Below are 20,346 nucleotides of genomic sequence, written 5' to 3' on the forward strand. Positions count from 1 at the left end.
ACAGACCTTTCCACTCTGGCTTCGGCTAAAACTGTCTAATGATAGATTTACAGCCAGCCAAATCGGATTTTGTGAGTGGTTACTTGAATAGATGGGCATTACAGTACATATTAAATTATCAACATCCATTGTACATATACTTGATATAGATGACAAGGTCCATCTTGGTTATGATATAGTAGTGAAGGTCTAACAGGACAGCTGGAAGGGAAATGGCAGCAACCGTATATAGCATAGTCATTTTGTGAACTAAACCTGCTTGTTTACTGCTCGTGATCTATGGTACTTTTTTGAAATCATTGTGGGGACAACTTTAAAAAAAATTTTAATGATAAAAAATGTAAATAGAGCTAGAAAGAATGTCCTGAAATGTTAATTATAATTTGCCAAATCCAGCAGCTATATAACCTCTTTTTTAAGCACACTGCTTATCATTTCAACATCAATAGATGAACTGACTGTGTGGTCCCTGTCTGTACAAAGATGTATATTTTATACACTTATTAACTCTATAAAAAGTAGACAAACGTATTTAAAACAAAATCCTAATGTGGATGCATTGGTGTGGGTTATGGTGTGTCAATACTTACACTGTTGTTCATTACATATTGTTAATAATCATATAATGCCTATATTGATATCACCATGCTATTGGACCTAACTGCATTTGCACTTGCACTACTAAGACTAATATTTAAGTACATTGCTAATGTTTATTTTATATTAAAACTTATAAAGTTTAAAGTGTATTTCAGCACATTACTGTTTGTCTGTCTTCTAAAAATCTGTCTGTTGTTCCTCTCTGGCTATGTTTACAATATATTACAGCCAGACGATAGAGAGCTAAAAGGAAATCATGTTTGTTTAAACTGCCCTGTACGTCATTGTTTTTACATTGTGTGTGTTAGAAAATGCTGCATTTTCTTGTATTATTTACAGTGCTGACACATGATCAAATATGTTAACATTGAACATTTCAGAGCCTTAATGTTCATGTTCAATTTAATCTACGACTGTGTTCACTAAAACTTCTCAAAACCAAACAGGTTTCCTCCATTTTCTCAGATTACCGGCAAGAGGGAATTTGACAGTGATGAAATAAAGTGGTATTGTCATATATATAATTTTGTTAGTTACTTTGAAGAGCAGAGAAAACAGACTATTTACAGGAGAGCATTCAAATTAGTATTATTACAAAGTTTAAACTTCATTTGCAGTTTAACCTTTAAAACTTGACTCTGTAAAGGGGAAAAACATGCTGAAACAAATGCCGCCAGTCAGTTTTTAGCACATGGTTTGTGTGGATAACCTGCCAAAGTCCACAAATTTTGTTTTGTTTGAGCGTCACAGAGGTGTGTGTGTGTGTGTGTCTCCCCAGCGCTTTCATTTCACTAACCTTCCCGTTCAGACAGTCTCCTCTCTGAGATGTCGTCTGTCGTCATTGTGATTTATGAGTTTAATAAAACCCTGTGTGTGTGTGTCTTTGTGTGTAGCTCAGGGCCATACTGTCCCTTGCAATCACTCATCTAGCTCTCTTTTCACAACCTCTCCCTCCCTCCGTGGGTGACAATAGCTGTGAATGTGGCTGTGAATGTTTTAGAAGTGCCCTTGTCAGACTGCTGTCCTTGAGCAAGGGCACGGTTGTTACTGCCAGTTTGTTAATTTCAAACTTGCCTTGATGTTCCCTTAAGGGACACAGGAGCAAAATTAAATTACTGCTGCTTTTGATGGAGATACCGGCCCTCTGTGTGTTTGTGTGTGGTAACCAAGTATCTGTACAGCTGATGGCACATCTGTGTTTTACTAACTCAGCAGAAAAGAACATATGATCTTCAGCTTGAAGATGTTCCTCACTCTTGCGCGCGCACGCACACACACACACACACACACACACACACACAAACACACAATTCAACTATGTGCAAACTGTTCTGTTTAAATACTGATCAAACTATGGCACAATATTGACCTCATCGACAAATATTCAGGTAACACTAATGCAGTGACTTATTTCTGTACTGTAAAATAAAATGGGAAATAAGTTTCACAGAAATAGTATATTGGTACTAGATAGATGTATGACGACTAGTTCTTGGATCATTTCAAATGTCTGCAGCTAAATAGGAATCTAGGGACACAGGCATGCTGAAAGCTGTTTGCTTTGAGGACCAGTGTAAACTTTTTAACTTAATGCTATACTATTTCAAATACATTTGAAGTGAAGAAAATGAGAGAGTATTTTTTTGACCATTAACCATTTATAATTTCTCAGAAAAACACAAACATTAATCAATGAATCATCTATAAATAAGACTTTTTAAAATAAACAACCATAAATAATACTGCCTGTGTAAAAAAAGAAAAGGTTACAATACAACAACAATACAGTAGGCTTCAATTTTGTACATAAAAACATTGAAATTCAACATCTTGTTCTCAATACTGTTTTTTATGATGTTTAGCTTTTGAAAATTAAAGGCCCAATCTGTGGAATCCAAATATAAACAAGGTTTCACTCCTGCTATAACCCCCAAACAGGACATAGCTGAGTTTTTTTTTTCATTCTTAAGCTGATTGCATTCTTGATAAAACAAATTGGGCCACAGACAAACAACACTGAGGCTGGATTTCACTGACAGAAAACTAAAATCAAACCCAGACATTCAGCTTCACTACAGTTGAACAAAGCTTGATTTCATGATGTCCAATTCCTTCCAAATTGAAATCACATTAAACTGTAGGTCAACAAAGGATATGGTTAAAAAAAAAAAAAAATCTCAGATTGGGCTTTCAAGTTACATCACATAATCACAACAATTGGACGGCACATCTGTGATTCCCAGATACATATTAACAAATTAATAAAAAAACAGTTGGCATTTTTTGTCATAAAGCTAACACCAAGGCAATGTGTCTACTACAACTAAAAGGACTGCTACTGCTGATATTTTGTTAGCATACTAGGCACAAGTACTTGTTGAAGCAGAGGACGTGATAAAAACCTTTGATATTTGATTTCTAAACTGGTTTGATTCTGAATAATGGGAAGCAAACCTGCTATAGCTGATCCTTCTGCATTTAAAATTACTTAACAGTTGGCAAGCAGAGACGGTTCTTAATCTAAGCTGGATTCAAGATATATTGTCCTGTATAATTACAATCAAGATATGGATACATCAAAGTTTTGCAGCCAATATACTGGAGCTTTTTCTGTCACAACCTACACAATCACAGCAGACAGGGTCCATAACCAAAATGTATTCCTAGATGTTGGATCCCGGTCTCTACTCAAGACTATTAGTCCCTAGAGGGAGGGGCATACAGTACACACAGTGGGGCAAAACACCTATTTTATTGTAGTTTGGGGTGAATTCTGCAGTAAAACAACCATTATTATCCCCTTCTCAGGTCTCTGGCTTTCTTTTACAACTTTGGATCCAAATTGAATCATTAAAACATTATAAGCACTATACCAGTGCATTTTGGACCTAATCAAATTAAATGAAAAGGAAATATTCTTCATCATTGGATTTTTACATTATCTTTCTTCCTAAATTCATCTTACACTAAATGCCATGTATGAATGTTTCACTGTCCTGGTTTCTAACTAAATCTGAATTGCAATGGCGATACCTGATTAGATGAGATCTCTTAAAGATGAGTGTCAGAGAACATGGTGTGCTCCTTCTTAACAGATCTAAAGGCCTTGATGGCGTCCACAAACTCATCTTCCTCCACATACTGAAAAAGAACACATGAGATCACAATTAGGTCTTGGGCATTTAAAAGGGGGGCAACATTTACTGTACGTACTGTAAGTCCAGAGACAGAGATGATAGGTGACACCAGTGATAGTCTGCAAAAGGAATGACTAACTCCTTGAAAAGTAATTCCTACTGAGTTACCAAAAAATTGGGATAATGCGCAACACTGTCTGTGTGCACAACACAGTTAGCTTCTGATACTTAGTCCTTATGAGATTATACTAAATCAGTTTGTTATATTACGCTGGTTACTCTTAACGTTAAATAAACATTTGCAGTTCCTGAATTAAAACTAGTTTTTAAATTTGGCTAAAGCAAGAGCATGGGGACAGCTTCTTCAGGTTAACTGAAGGTCCAGTTTAATATTCATCTCAACCGTAAAACAACTGAACAACAAACGTGATCCATTACCACTCTGCTAACCTTTCCCACCACTAAACTTACTGGCGAAGTGTACCATGTTACAGTATGAAGTTCCCTGCTTAAATTATGGAGCAGAACACAATATTTATGGATGTAGTTACCATTCATTACATTTTGCCAATATTTCACTAAACCTGAGGAAGTAATCTACTAAATTAATCTTCACAAAAATACATGTAATTCTCAATTTACCAAAAAATACATTTGAATGGAGCTTTGCTCCGTTTATAAATTTAATTCAAGGCAATGCTTTTGACACACATGCTCGTCCCTCTGTTGCTTCCCATGTGTCTTGTCTGTTTTTGTTCATATGTTATTCTGCCCCTGCATTGTGGTGTCTTAGACAGGCAAAGCCACAATTCCACTGAGTTTGCATAGATTTACAAAGACTAACAGGTAATGGCAGGTAAAAGCTAGACTGCTTCCAAAGAACACTCTTATTTTACTCTATGGCCAGTTTCCCACAGATTTCTCAGACCCACCAATATCAACACTTGACTTGAGAGTAAATGTATTAATATGTGGCTGTCCTGGTATTCCTGAGTATGTCAGTATTGTTATTATTGTATTTTAATAGTAACTTTAGCAAACTTATTTAACATAAACATATTTTCATCCTCACCAGTCCTGAATCATGTCCCAGTGGGTTGTCCCAGCTTCCTTCCTCCATCATCAGTGACTTCCTGTCAATCAGCTGACTGACACTGCGGTGCAGGGAATGCTGGGAGTATGCCTGACTGAGGTCTGTTTGGCTGGGGACCCGCAGGACCGACATGGGGCTGAACTGTGAACTGCTGCCGACTATCTTTGTGTCTGTCAGACCCTGAAAACAGATTTTTTTTTAGTCGGATAGGGATTTACAAAACCGTATTACAAATCATGTAGCCTATACTTTATATTACTGCAAACTTTTTTTATTTTTATGAAGAAAAACTGTTTTACCTTACTAATAACCTGAATGTGCAAATATGAAATTCATGTTACTGTAGTAAATGGAAACTAGTGGCAGCTTGGAAAAACTGTGGTGTACTCTAAAGTAGTAGTGTAAGGTTAGGTAATCTTTTCTATTTTGCATGGGATAAAACATACAAAAACATTCTACCCAAGAAGAGTTACTATAACTTCAAACAAGCAACAAGCAGATCAAATAAATCAAAATTTAGTTTCAAAGCTCAAATGCAGCCTTTCTGAGATCTGGATATTCCTGTTCTATATGAACTAAATAGAGAAAACATGTAGATAAACATATTCTAGATTCTGTTGCCTCCATCAAAAGCAGCAGTAAAATGTGTATTTTAAATGTAAACAATATAGAACACTTAGATTTATTTTAAATATGTATATTACCTGCTATCGTCATACTTTCAACAACCAACCAAAAACATTTTTAAGTGGCGGGTGAAAGTAATATGAACTCTGGCTTCATAGTTTTTGCTGTAAACTTTGGATATATCAGACGATTTTATATCTTGCATATACAAAGTCAACACTGTATTTCAGGATGAACTGACAGACTACACGACATGTCTTACCTTTATAATAATTCTTCTGATAAAGCGCACACAGAGCATGCATACACAAGCAACACAGACATGCGTAGAAAGGCATCCACACAAATTCACAATCCCATACCTCAATGTACACAGTGTAGCTTTTAAGTATAACGTTGCTGATCTCAACACAGTCAGCTACAGTGTCAAACTGCAGGGGGACAAAATAAACATTTAGGGTTTTGACATTAAATATAGAATATGGTCTTACTGTAGGACGGTCAGGGAGGAACACTGAGCTGGAGTGATGTTTAGAGCACAACTCAGGACAGGGCCTCTGAGAGACAGAAAAAGAGGGAGAGAGAGAGAGAGAGAGAGAGAGAGAGAGAGAGAGAGAGAACGATAGACAGATATGCAGATATGAGAGGATGGAGAAAGCAGATATAAAAAAGAAAGTAACAGAAAAGATTGACAGTGAACGGAAAAAAGCAAAAAGGACATTTAACTAAAAACATCTATTAAGTGGAATACAATGAAATAAAGTAGTAGTAAATAAATCATAACAAGTTAGAAAGTAAATGAGTAAGGTAATTAATCAACAAGTGGAAAAAGGTAGATCATTTTGTTTAAGTAGCAATGCTGTTGGTAGTTACTGGTAATGGGTGATTTGAGAGATAACGAAGAATGATGGTAAACTTAAATATACCAGATGAAATGTTCCTATTTGTAAAAATGCTTTTCATAAGCATGAGAAAACCCGCTGTATAAACATATGTCATAGTTTGATTTATTTAAAACCATCCAACAAATGAAAACTTAAGTTCCAGAAGTTTTTTACTGTTGGCATACAAACGTGTAAAGGTTTGGCTAAAACTGAACCAGTTACCCACTGATATGGTATCAGTCACAGAAATGTATTTATACAGTATGCTAAGAACTTTTCATTAACAGCTGATGTTGCAGCCCCCTCTGGTGGAACATAGATAAAGAAACATCTGCTCTTAAAAAGATACACTTTTCTAAATTGTACAATCTTCAGAAAAAAAGACTTTTGATTCAATCATCTAGTGAGTTTAAAAAAATCTAATACAGTACTTATGCAGCAGCCCCTCCCCTTCCGTTTTATCAGCCCTAATTCTTCTTCAGCTTTCACCTCTTTGTAAACCTGACTACCTCTCTCTGTCTCTCTTACTGCCTTCTGCCCTACTATCTTGGTATTGTTCTTCAATGTGCGCCTTGTTTCTCTGCTCCTCTCACCATGTACGTCTCTCCCCCAGACTTCCTCGTCTTCTGAAGCATGACCAGCGGGGGGCGCTCTCTGGCTGATGGATTTTTCCTTAGGGCTCTAGAGGGGAGAAATGTGATTCACACCCCTTTGTTCTTAGTCTTCTTCAAATTTAACTGTATGTGTTTTAACATAGATGGTGTTGTGTTTTGAAAGTACAAGTACTGCTTAGTTTTACATATTAGTGAAGTTAAATTGCAGAGTAGCTGAGAAGAAGAAATTCCATTCCATTCTATTCATGCCTTAAACCTTTTACATGCTGCGTATTACATTAGAATACCTTTGTAGCACAAGGCCCAGCAGTATGGCCAGCAGAAATAGACCCAGCAGGGTTAACAACAAGATGAACCACAGCTCAGAGTACACTGGGGTTGCTGACAGGTTGACACTCTCTTTACCACTGTCTTCAGGCTCAAGAGGATCTGCAGAGAGAGCGAGAGAGTACTTGTACTTTTTGTGTATGTCTTGAAAAGTTTCACTGAATCGAAGTGAGGAATATTCAGATTCAGGTTTGATTTTACAAAAGGATTAATTCCAGCACAGAGTGTTTGCGTGCGTGCGTGCGTGCGTGGGTGTTACCTAGACCTGTGGCAGGGCTATATCTGATGGTAGGAGTACTGGCACTGCCACCTTTTGTGGTACAAGTCACCTGAAATGATAGAGCTAAGAAAAGAGGGAGAGAGGTAGAGACGCCGCAAAAGATAACATTTGTTAATCCTGTTAAACAAAGTTAGGTTTAGAAGCTTCAGAATCATCAAGATTATTTAAAGCATATTTTTATGTTTTTGATCATTTTTGCATTCCCCTATTCATCAGTGGTTTAAGAACACACCATAATTTGTTACCGCCTGTATACATGTATATTTCTGCTGTATTGCATATCTGTAGATGTAAAAATTCCTCCTAAAAGTGTGTGTAGTTATCTGTTGTATACATTTGTAAGTGGATAAATGTGTGTTTGCTCTGTGTGTGTGTGTGTTTGTGTGTGTGTGTGTGTTTGTGCGCTCTCACTTTTCTGTGAGGTGCGCGGAATATGGAGATCGCTGTAGAAGCCGGTATAGACCCTCAGCTGGCTCTCTGTTACACTATACTCCTTCAGGTAGCCGTTGAGGGAGAAGGACCCTGTCCAGTCCAGCCAAATAACTGTCAGGTTGCTGCCCACAGAGAAAGGAGACACATACTGGGGAGCTGGAGAGGGGCAATGAGAGAGCGCGAGAGAGAGAGAGGTTACAATTTCGGATGTGTTTTTGTTTATTTAACTGGTTAGCTGGGAGAGTTCAGGGATAGGATACATTTGTTACCTTCGCTGAGTGTGGTAACTGTAGTCCAGTTGGAGGCAGTGCTGCCCATGTTGTTGAAGCAGGCAGCTCTCAGCTGATAGGTGGAGTATGGCTGAAGGCCTGCACAAATAAGTTCAGTTGTTTATCCACACAAAACACACAACACGGACAGACCGACAAACAGACAACACACTATGTAAGTTCCTTTCCACTGACCTATAATGATGGGTCTGTGAGCTGATGAAAACTTGCAGTCTCTCAGTTCAGCTCAATTATTCTCACCTGAGTCCTAGTCATGGAGCTTGCTTAGGTCTTTATAGCTCCCCCAGTTGTGTATAATCAATGGGTTACTCACTCCTGAGAATTTACTGGGAAGAGTTTTACACTGTTTGTATAATTGTGGTCGTTGTTCCTCTTTCTTATTCTAGTTCGGTACCCATGCAAATATATATATATATATATATATATATATATATATATATATATATATATATATATATATATATATATTTTTTTAAATGTGTTAGGACATCTTAGTGTTATTATGAGTTTTAAAAATATCTTGACTTGACATAGCCACGGAGTTACCTGTCACGTTGTAGCTGTTTCTTTTACCAAAGAAACATATTTCTATTGGGCCTTCAACACAAGGGAGGGGTACAGGCTGGGGGGGCTGGGGGCATGGGGATCTGAGATGTAGCTCACAGCTGGAAACAGAGATAAAGAGAGAGAGTGAACAAATGAGATTGAGATTATGGTATGTGCATCGTTTCATGCAGTGTGATTCACTCATTATGCAAATTATGCAAATTCACTCATTGTGCAAATCTGCGTTGAAAATACACTGAACAATGTGCACTTTTTTGTTTTCTACTTACCTCTCAATGACTCCATTAGGTACCAGAGGCTCGTCCCACTCCAGCTGAACCGAGCGAGAGGTCAGGGTGACGGGGCGAGGAGGAGGCTGGTGGGCTGGGGGGGCGGCCAGGGTGCGGAGCTCACTCAATGGACCCTGGCTACAGCACTGTTAAATGTTGAAAACCGAGAAACAATCTCCATGTTGGCATATTGTGTACATAGTTTGTCTTCATAAATTCTGCCACGCTACTGCACTTGTACAGTCTCTTGTGTACTCAGTGGTGGAACAAGTGCATCTGTGCAAGTCTTTCACAATAAAAATATGATTATCTAAGGCAAGCAGTTAAATTGTGTAAATGTTACATCACATGCATATTACTCAAATGGGAGTAATCTTAACTGCCTTGCAAAACAATACGTCTCCAAATTAGTGATGCTGTCCAAACTGAAGACCATCTTTCTTTTCCAAGAAACATTTTAAAGCAAACCTAAATGTTTTGTCTTATATTCAATGTATCTATACATCTGTCAAATCTCTCATTGAACTAGTCTAAGGTGCTAGTTTGGAACCAGAAGGCAAGATAACCACAATCTGTGATCTCACTTTCATGACAAAGTTTATTACCTGATAGCAGGTGCAGGCTTCTACTCCTACCCAGTATCGGGTGTAAGGACGTAAACCATGGAGTGTCTGCTTATGGGATGTACTCTCTGAAAGCTACAGGAAGGGGAAAGTGTGAGGGTGAGATAAGTTGAATTTTTGGTTGGTCATATAATTGAGAAGCAAATATTTGATGCGTCAGGAAAAGAAGAAAAAATAGGAGAGGGAGAGGAGGGAATGAGAGTGAGCGATTACAGAAAAGGGGGTTGCAGTTTCAGAAAAGGGAGGAAGACAGCAAAGAAATCTATTTGAGAAACTCAGAACAAGGTTTTAAACAGTGTATTGTTTAATGCAGTATTACAGTATGTGCTTTACCAGAGTTTGGTTGTTGTGGTTCACTGAGAACACTCTGTAAAGGCTAACAATCCCATTGGGTCGGGCTGGAGGATGGATGTCCACCACTGCTGAGGTTGCCGAAACACGCAGAAAAATAGGCGTGCCTACACCCTCAGGTGGGGCGGGTCCTGTTCTCCCACTGGCCCACGGACTAGCAGAACGACCGGCAGAATTCACTGCCCACACCTGGCGGCCAAAACCACATATTAGTTAATAATATGATTTAATTCACATTTATAACTGATGGTGAATAATGGAGAGAACATCTGAGACAAAGTGACAGCCAGGCATAAACTTTGTTCTCCCATCATTAGGATTTTAGATGCATTTTAATGATGAAAGCTTCTGTTAATTATCCAGTATCCACCAGACCACCAAAAAGGATATAAGTCAATTCATTGGATAATCCATCAAAACTACCATCAACAGTGAGAGCAAAACCTTTTCAACATGCAACCCAACACTAACATATCTGCATGACAATTACTTTTCACCTTCATCAAGGAGTTAGGAGTTACACACACACACAGGCGCACACACACACACACACACACACACACACACACACACAAGTAATCTTATTTGTGTGCTTGTGTTGGGTATAATTAGAGGGTGTACACAGCACAGGGTCAGGCAGGGTGGAGATTTGCATGTGTAAGTCATCTGTAGCCTGTCAGAAGTAGCACAGAAGGCAGATGGATGGGCCTGAGCTTTACTGTTGAAAGTGTGTGTCTGTGTGTGTGATGTGTTGTTTGTAGCTGTGACGGCGATTTTTGTGCGCGAATGCTTGTGCATGCAAGTGTGTTAAGAGTTGAATTAACCTCAATAATAGTCAATTAGGCTGTGATCAATCAGACTGATTGATCTAAGTGACAGCACAGATGGACTGAGATGGGAAAGGGGGAAAGAAGAAAGGAAGATGGAGAGACTGTGAATGGGGAAGATGAGGAGGACAGAAAGAAGGGTGGACAATGGGGCTCCAAAGCTATCCACTTAGTTTAGTTCTGCAGATAGGATTGTTGTTATGTATCAGTAGCAGTTGCATCATTGTGTGCATGCAAAAGTATCCAGAGGAGTAACTGACTGCAACCTTTATATTCACTTATTAAAATCACTTTACACAAACACAACATTTTAGTGTCTAATCCATAAAACTCAAAGAGGGACGGACACATCTGCCCTTGAACACTTATTTGGGGTATTGTGTATTAATATTTGTGTGACTTGAATAGCTTCCTCCGACCTGGACTCGTCCACTGGCCCTGAAACTGTCTGTTGCTTTGAAAGGGGATGAGAGGAGCTGATGTGATTGGCCATTGTTGTGGCCCTCAACAACTCCACCTGCTTATGCTGCCCTTCTTCTGCAAATAATGTATTTGTTCTGCTCCATTCTCTTTTCAACTTTTCAAATGTGGAACATGTTTGTGTTTCCACCTAATATCTGATCGTTATACTAACTGATTCATTAACGGTGCATTCAGAGTGACAGCAACCCCTAGAGCAAAAAACTGTCTGCATTGGTGTTGGCTTTGAAGTGCTTGTAAGAAGTGATATGAGTAAGGAAGTCCCAACATAGCATTTATTCTTCTTTTAGGCAGACCTTCAAAACTCTATAGCTGAAATAAGGATCCAATCTGACTAACACACATTGCTGGGTGTTCTACCTGGTAAGGATGCTTGCATGTATGTCACTTGCCAACTGAGAGTGTTGCAAGCGCTGCGACAAAAGGACAGGACAGGAGTTGGTGTGGAGAAGTCAGAAAGATGGGTGGAGGGATGGAAGGAAGTAGGTAACGGATGCTGTCACTCTGATACGGAGAAAAAAGGTCACAGAGAAGCGTGCAGTTAACGGCTATGAGATCTCTTCATAGTATTTGTGTATGTGTGTACAGTAGGTATGAGACATTAAAGCGTTCATTATATTGTTGTTTTAAGTATCTACCCAAATAATGATTGTACTATACTTTTTTTATATAGTAAAAAAGTATAAATATTGAAACTAAGAAATTATACAACATGTCTGGTTAAATAACCTGAGGAAAAACTGAAAGGTGAAAGAAAAAATTTTCTACTTCTCATACGTAGTTACTGCACAATAAATGTGACTTGACTTGTTGCTTAAAAGAGTTTCAATTAAATTAGCTCCTGCCATCACATAAATTTATAACTGCAGCAATAAAATATTTCTACCCAGCAACAACCATGTTCTTCCCCTAGTAGCAACACAGTTAAAGCCTCAACATGACGCAAGGCTTGTGGGTTTGATTAAGAAGTTTGTGCCACGTAGACAGAACTGAGCGAGAATCTTCAAAACTAAAGTCAGTCCAGATCACCTTGCCCTTGTTCCATTGCTAAAAGGTAGAACTCATCTCTTGGTCCTTATATCATCCGCAGACTTTTTATGGCTTTCTCTCGTCTCTTGTCCTCTCTTCTCCCATTGGGCCATGATTTGGCTTATTAGACACAAAATAAAAATATACCCGGTTAGCTACCATGGCAGCAAATGAGCCACCATGGCAACAAATGACTTCAGGAAGCTACGAGCCAAAGTTTGAGCGTTGTTATTGGATGGTTGGACTGCAGACTTGATCTGAGCACTCTGATAGGCCAACAGAGCTACTTGGCGGGTGCATCTACTTGGGGTGAAGGGGCTAAGTTGTGTGAAAGTGGGCAGTAATTAAAACCAAGCATAAAGCTGTCAATAGGAGCTTATGACCCAGTGTAATTAGCCTAATATGATTTCTCTCTCTGCACTGTGGTGTGTTAAACTGAACTGACTTATCGTCCTTGTGTACGCCTGAAACACAGAGAGAAAGGAAGAGAGCCAGATAGATACAGAGACAGATTAACAGCTAAATAAAAACACAGCCAGGCAGATGCATAATAAGACAGACAGGTGGGTAGGTAAAAGGACCAAGAGGAACAACAGGCAGACACTGAGAAAAAATAGAAGTTATTGCTTGAAAATTAAGACAATACACAATTGATAACTTTATATGAATATCTCAAAATGTATTATGTGTCTTCACTTAACCGTCTCCAACACACACACACACACACACATACAGGTTTACATGCACAGTTTGCAAACACACTACTGTGTACACGTGTTTATGGACACACATACCAACACCTTGTCCGCGTACCACAATCCCCCACTGACAAATCCTCAGGGGACGTGTAGCGGTCACCATTAAAAGGTCTTTCCAATACAAGCTCTGTTACCAAGGGGCCTTACAGTTAATTCGATTGGCTGGCTGGTAATCAGGAAGTGGGGTGCTCTGAGGGCCCAGTGATTAATGGCTCTGTTGCCCGCCCGTCATCTCCCAAAGCTCCTCCCTCCCTCCCTCCTCCTGTCATAAATTAGGACCCTCGTAAATATAGACGGCACCACAATCAGGCAAACTCAATCAATTACACAAGTTCTCTGGCCTCAGCTCGTATGTCTGACAGGCAGGAATGCTAATGTTATTGTTGCTTCCAAAGGGCTAGCCTGTCAATTAGCGTATCAACGCACAGCACAACAGCATGAATATGTACGCCATCATTTAACACCTGTCTGATTACTGGGCTTGAGTGTGTATCTCTGTGTATGTTGACGTGTATGGATAGACTATATCAGTTAAGATGTGTGCGTGTGACTGGACTTTTGGAAAACATTTCATTGGGAAAACAGGCTACATTTTCTAATGTTTCAGCCACATCAGATCTCAACTTCAAATTAGTTTCACTGATCACAATATTACATTTTTACTTTGTTTTTACATGCCTTGCTGAGGACAATAAGTTATCATACTTCTGTATATGCACAACCCATTCACACATTTTGTGTTAATTCTTATTTTCTGTAATTCTTATTTTTTGAAAAAATACAGAACATCTATTCTATTACATGTTTTATACTTATGAATAACAACTTTTGTTGATGTTAATTAACAACACACTGTAGATGGTCGGTGATCGGAACAGATTTAGTTTCTCTGACTTCTAAACGTGACTATCACCCACACAACATGTGTTCTGTAAAGAATAAGACAAATAGCAATTAAAATCCCTCTGATTCAAAATCAATAACAAGTTTATACAAAACGTCATCATGTTAAGTCGATTGTGAACCAATCAGCTGTTAAATCAGTTGAGAGGCTGGCATTTCCCAGCATGCTCTGGGTCCGCCTGGGTTTTGCACTCGGTGAAAAGCAACTGCGGCTGCCTTGCTCTCATGAGATTATCATTGCCTACTTGTGGAAGTCGTCAGAGCAAGTTGGGATCAAGTAGGACACAATTCTGCGTGGACCTGGCTCATCTCGAAAGAGCCTTTTGATTCAGTCAAGTGAAGTTTACCAGGACTAACCAGTTAGTATTTGCAGCAGTTCTGCTTTTTTAAACAAACACACACACATATAAATGCACAGAGCATTGTACCTGGTACTGGTATACAGTATACGACTGGAGTGCTTCATCTTTGAAAGTAGTAGAGATATTCCTGTAGACAAGTGTTGCTGCATCGGGGGTAAGGTCCATTCTGCGGTACACCTCGTAATGAAGGACTCTACCATTTGGCTGAGCTGGAGGGGACCAGGTGAGTAGAAAGGTGGTCTCTAGGCCTGTGTGTGTGTCGGGCTGGAGATCTAACAGTGGCACTGTTTGTCCAGCAGGGGGAGCCTCCAGCGTGAGTGCAGATGACCAGTCACTGGAGGAGCAGCCCAGCGCAGTGCAAGCCTCCACCCTCACTTCATACCTACACACACACACAAAGGCAGGCACAGGTTTTTAATTGCAATAGTCAGTGATATCTGTGTATTGTGTAAGGGACAGTTGTGAAACATAAGCACATGCAACTTAAATACTCTACATTGTTGACAACAATAGACCGTAATACCAGACTTAACTCTGGAAAACATTTACTGACAATCAGCCTTACAAATCACACCCTTGCAAATCAGTAAAACCACTTGGAGAGTTTAGAAAATGTGACTTGTTATCTCTTGAAACTCACAAACAGCCTTTAAATTATGGGCTACATAAACAAAACAAGGCATAATTAACCAATTGTATATTGCACCTATTTCTTGTGTTTTTAATGGGCAGTAAAAGAGCTGAACATGTATTTCCAAATTTCAAACCATCAAAGCCAGGATTGTGGCCCAGCAAAATGGAGTAGGCGTCCAATCAAAATTCAGGTAATAAACAGCATATTTAAAATAACGTTGATCCAACTGTCAATTGAGCCTTAGCAGGCAACCAACATTGTGATGTAATTGATATGGATGTACTGTTGTTTTTTTGGAGAAAGAAAAAAAGGAGGAAATAGAGAGGAGGGGGATAAAAAGAGAGAGAAGATGAAGATGAGTTAAATGGATAGAGGTCATCAGAGAGGGGGAGCGATCTTTAGATGATAAGGCTGATGAGCTTTTATTATCTGAATTTAATCACCACATACACACGTTCACACATACACAACCACACAAGCACATTGGTACACACAGGAATAGACACAGGTCTACACTTCTGTCTTCAAGGTTGTGTACCTTTTCTTTATTTCTCTCTGTTTCTTGCTTTGAATCTATTTTGAAAGAGTGTTTTCTTTTGTTACCAAGAGATGGCACTCTGTTACTTTCTTGTCTGGTATTTCTCCCCATATTTATAGTAGTTATTACACATAGAAATAGGAAATGGTGTTGTCTTTTGACTGTTAGGCAATGCAGTTTAATGAAAATATAAACACAAAAACCCGACACGTTCTTCTTTGACTGACCTGTGGTAAGGAGCCAGCCCATGCAGGGTGGTGTGTCGGACAGAGAAGTCACTGTCCTCTGGAGTGAACACAGTGCTGGTGATGCTGAGCTGGACTGGATCTCTTTGATACACAGTGTAACTCTCAATGTCTCCATTAGGACGGGCTGGAGTACTCCACTCTACTCTCAACTGGAAAGACAAAGAACATACGGCACAACAACTTTTTAAAAACTAATTTAAAGAACGTAGGAAGATAAACCTCAGCATTAGTAATGTCCTGATTGAGTGTTACTTATATGGACTGAATAGATGAATGACTCACCTGGTATGGTCCCAGAGGCGTCAATGTGGGAAGACCAACACCAGAAGGAGCTGATGGGTGAGTCTTTGCTGTGGCTGCCGCACTGCTCGCTGCCCCTTTGCTGTTGTTGGCCCTGACAACGTAGCTGTATTCCACGCTTGGCACAAGTGTGAAGTCATGGTAATGGGTTTCAGTGCCAACAAAGATAACTTCGCCATCTCTGCGGAGCTCATATCCTGTGATGATGCCATTTGGGTGCTCTGGTGGTCTCCAGGTTACCTCCACTGACTCTGGGCCGGTTACCTTCAAAAGGAAGGGTCAAAGTTCACATCAAACAGGGCTACAGTTAACACAAAACAAACAAAATGTAAAACAGAATGTCCCCCAAATAATAATATCATCAATAATAATATCAATAATATAATGTGTAAAATTTGAAATAAATAATTTTTCTACTGATTATTGAATAATCAGTGTTGAGGAGGTTTTACAAATTTGTGCAAGTTCTATTGACCAGAAATTGTTTTGGCTGAGCTGTGGAATGTCCAAGCATGTTCAATTTCCTTTGAATCCTTCTGGATTGAAATCTACAGATGTACACTAGGTATTACACACCAGGTAACAGAGGTTACATTGGAAGTCTAAAATAAAAAAACACACCTTAAGAGTCGGGGCAGACAGGCCAGTGGGAGGAGCCTCCCCAGTCATAATGGATATTGTGGAGCTGGTGGTGCACCCACCGCGGGTACAAGCTAAAAGGACCAGATGGTACAACGTGTGTGGCAGCAGATCTGACAACACTGTATTTAGGTCTCTCCCACGATAACTTTCTACGTTGTTTAGTTTCAGCACATATTCAGTCACTTCTCCATTCTGTGTCTGTGGTTTACTCCAGGACATGTTTATACTAGTGGATGCAATGCTGTCCACTGTGGGAGCTTCCACTGTGGCGGGTGGAGCCTCTAAAGTAGTGATGTTTGTATGTGGGCTGGTGACGCATCCTTCAGACGTGCAAGCTATGATTGAGTAGCTGTAGAAAAGAATAGAATCAAAGTTCTTCTCCATCAAAAATAATTATTATGTTTGTGGTTATATGGAATTACCAAAAGAAAGCACTCAGGTTAGTTCATTTGAGACAACACAATGATATGAGTAAAGACAAGCAATACCTATATGTTGAAAATGGCAGAAGGTTGTCGTCGGTGTAGCTGAGGACAGTAGGGTCAAAACTAAATGAGAAACTGACATTGTTTCTCAGTATCCTGTAGGACTGAAGTATCCCATTGGGCTCCGAAGGGGGAGTCCAGGACACCAACACCTCACCGGGCTGGCCTTGGAGGTGACTCACTGTTGGGGGAGCTAGACCACAAGGAGGGGCCTGTCTGGTTTTCACAGTTACCCAGGGGCTGTGGGTGTGTCCAGCTGGGTTGTGAGCCTGGACACTGAATTCGTACTGTGTCCAGGGATGCAGACCAGTCACTGTATAGGAGACGGTGTCAGCAGGTGGTGGGGATGATTCTCTAAACAGCACCTGTTGAATGAGTTAAGGTTGGTGAGTTTTACGGTGTATGGATTTTGGTGGCACCTGGGTATTCTATCAGGTTAACTGGCAAATGGTAAGATTTCATTCAAAATCACTGCCTATAACATCAGAGATGTGTCTTTAGTTTCACTAACCTTTCCCCTTTCAGTATCGTCTTCATTACTTCTTCCCCTCTCCAATTCCTCCAAACTCCTTCCAAGTAAGAAATACTCTTCAATTGGCCCGTTGGGTTGGGAAGGAGGGCCCCAGGTAAGTGACACATGGTCTAGGCCAATTAAGAGAGGCCTGGGAGGGGGCTGAGAAGCAGGTGGAGCTGCTGCTGTGGTGACATGCTGAGGCAGGGTGTGTGTGCAGCCTGCTAAGGTGCAAGCTTCAAGGGTCAAAGTATACATGGTCCATGGCTCCAAACGACGAAACAGGAAGTTGCGTGACAGTCCGCTGAATTCCAGGTTTCCTTCACTGTACAAGTTGTACATCTAGAAAGGAAGAGACAGAAAGCAGGCAAAAGGAAAGAGAAGTATGCAGTGAAATGGGAGAGGAGAGGAAAAGAACACATATTTCAGTTGGGATAAATTAGAGGAGGGACGAGACCTCAAAAAAGTAGAGAAATAAGGAAGTAGGAATAGTAATGGTTAAGGTATAGGCCTATTGCTGCACATGTAGCCTGTATCAGAACATACGTAAAGTGTGTCCTTGTATACATGAACATTTTTCTGAGTTACACGGGTAAATTCTGAATAGGATGGTAACTTATAAGTGTACCTGTGGGTTTTTGTATTCTATATATCTATCTATATATATATATAGGCTACTGTAATATTGGTATCCATCTTATGTTCCTACCGTGTATTGACTATGTGAGACTGATTATATCTGAGGAGCACAATGACCCTCGTCACCTGCTCAAAGCTGTGTATACACTCTGGTATGTGTTCTGTGTTTTTGTGGTGTGTATTGAATGTACCGTGATGATTCCATTTGGAGCACTTGGCTGATCCCAGCTAATCAGTAATGCCCTGCCTTGCTCTCTCTGCTCCACTGTAAAGTTAGCCAGGCCAGCCGGAGAAGCCTCCAGGGTCCTAATGGCTACCCAGGGACTTGACACACTACCTGAAGGGTTGCAAAACATCTATGCTCAATGGACTGGTTCAAGGGTTAGTGCTGATATTATTTATTCCTGATATTTTAAATGAGGTACTTATGATAATCAACTTACCTGCCTCGTTCACTGCTTCCATTTGTACACTATAATGACTGTATGGTTCAAGACCATAGACTGTTGCTTCTAGGACTGAACCCTGAGACAAAAAGAGAGACCAAGGTATGATATAAATATAGATTGAATGAGTGCTAGTGCAGAGAAAAGGAAAGAAGTAGGGGAAAGGGATAAAAGGGAGATAGTTGTCGAGAGGGGGATATATGGGAGAGAAAATCGGGAAGACAAAGGAATGGTTGGCAAGAGTTAAAAGGAGAAGGAAAAAAGAGTAGGGATGGAAAGGGAAACAGCAAAGTGAGTAGCATACCATAGCAAGAAAAGAGAGCGAGTTAGTTACACAAACAAATCCTGCATGAATAAAACCCAGTGCATTACTCATTAAAATGGGGAATGAAAAGGAACGCTAAAACAATGGCGAGCTAAGATGACATGACATGGGATTTGTGATATCAACATTTCAACATTCAGGCTCTGCCATGGTAAAGTAAGTAGACACCAGAAAAGTGGCAGAGACAGACTGACTGAGACTGGCAGCCACACAACCATCCCTTATGGGTGAATTCAAAGCTTCCAGATTGAGTGTTTATGTCACACATGCACCGTTTCATAACACACACAAACACACACAGAGACACAGGCAGAGTGAGTCTGCCAGTAGCTCTAGGCAGTGGGACCCAGCCCAACACCCTGGCAAACACAGGGGCTGTGTGTATTAGTGTTTGTGTGTGTGTGTTTGTATGAGAGAGTGAGTGAGTGTGTGTGAGAGAGATACAGTGGGAACACCATTTACTAATTGATAAGAGACACACTGTTGTTTCAAAAGGCCCTGGCGTGCGATGACATAGTAGTCAGGGAGCACTAGGCCCCAGGACAGCCTGTTTGTTTGTTTGTTTACAGAATGACTGTGAGCTTTAACGCAGCTATAAGAGTAATCTCTCTCTCTCTCTGTGTGTCTGTCTGTGTGTCTGTCTGTCTGTCTGTCTGTCTGTCTGTCTGTCTGTGTGTCTGTCTGTCTGTCTGTGAACATATTTTTGTACAACAGGCTACGTCAGTTTTTTTTTTTTCAGGATTGTACGCCTTCACATATGCAAGCATATGTAAAGAGATTAACTGGTAACCCACTTCAATGCAGTAGCAAGAGGATAAAAAAAGCTTCAATTCAAACTGAATCAAATGAAAACCCTGACAAATCAATGTAGCGTGGCACCAAGGATGAACTGTCTGAACAACAACCAGAATACATGTATTCACTGTTTTCATGTCTGGGAGCCAATGTGTTTTTCATCCACAGTAAAATAGGATTAATAAGCCCCTAGACACCTAGACACGAGTTAAATCCTCCTGAAAATCACAGCACTTTTCAGTGTAGATAGAGAGGGAGGGGTGCAGAGAGAGAGAGAGAGAGAGAGAGAGAGAGAGAGAGAGAGAGAGAGAGAGAGAGAGAGAGAGAGAG

General features: G+C 40.1%; 1 protein-coding gene across 1 annotated transcript in view; it reads right to left on the reverse strand.

The window, feature by feature from the left end:
• Positions 1-2,758: 2,758 nt before the first annotated feature.
• Positions 2,759-20,346, reverse strand: part of ush2a (Usher syndrome 2A (autosomal recessive, mild)) — a 203,705-nt gene continuing 186,117 nt past the window's right edge. Inside the window, exons 75-94 of the mRNA XM_034877811.1 lie at positions 18,894-18,975; positions 18,642-18,787; positions 17,812-18,153; positions 17,304-17,665; positions 16,795-17,164; positions 16,156-16,437; positions 15,853-16,022; positions 14,520-14,835; positions 10,077-10,283; positions 9,726-9,818; positions 9,121-9,266; positions 8,831-8,949; positions 8,264-8,362; positions 7,974-8,150; positions 7,542-7,625; positions 7,243-7,384; positions 6,935-7,022; positions 5,949-6,014; positions 4,810-5,010; positions 2,759-3,741 (exon numbers count right to left, since the gene is read on the reverse strand). Of these exons, the coding sequence (XP_034733702.1) occupies positions 3,652-3,741; positions 4,810-5,010; positions 5,949-6,014; positions 6,935-7,022; positions 7,243-7,384; positions 7,542-7,625; positions 7,974-8,150; positions 8,264-8,362; positions 8,831-8,949; positions 9,121-9,266; positions 9,726-9,818; positions 10,077-10,283; positions 14,520-14,835; positions 15,853-16,022; positions 16,156-16,437; positions 16,795-17,164; positions 17,304-17,665; positions 17,812-18,153; positions 18,642-18,787; positions 18,894-18,975 (3,582 nt within the window). The 3' untranslated portion in view covers positions 2,759-3,651. The remainder of the gene's footprint in view (positions 3,742-4,809; positions 5,011-5,948; positions 6,015-6,934; positions 7,023-7,242; positions 7,385-7,541; positions 7,626-7,973; positions 8,151-8,263; positions 8,363-8,830; positions 8,950-9,120; positions 9,267-9,725; positions 9,819-10,076; positions 10,284-14,519; positions 14,836-15,852; positions 16,023-16,155; positions 16,438-16,794; positions 17,165-17,303; positions 17,666-17,811; positions 18,154-18,641; positions 18,788-18,893; positions 18,976-20,346) is intronic.

This window comes from Etheostoma cragini, chromosome 1 (assembly GCF_013103735.1).
Source record: "Etheostoma cragini isolate CJK2018 chromosome 1, CSU_Ecrag_1.0, whole genome shotgun sequence".
Classification (NCBI taxonomy): domain Eukaryota; kingdom Metazoa; phylum Chordata; class Actinopteri; order Perciformes; family Percidae; genus Etheostoma; species Etheostoma cragini.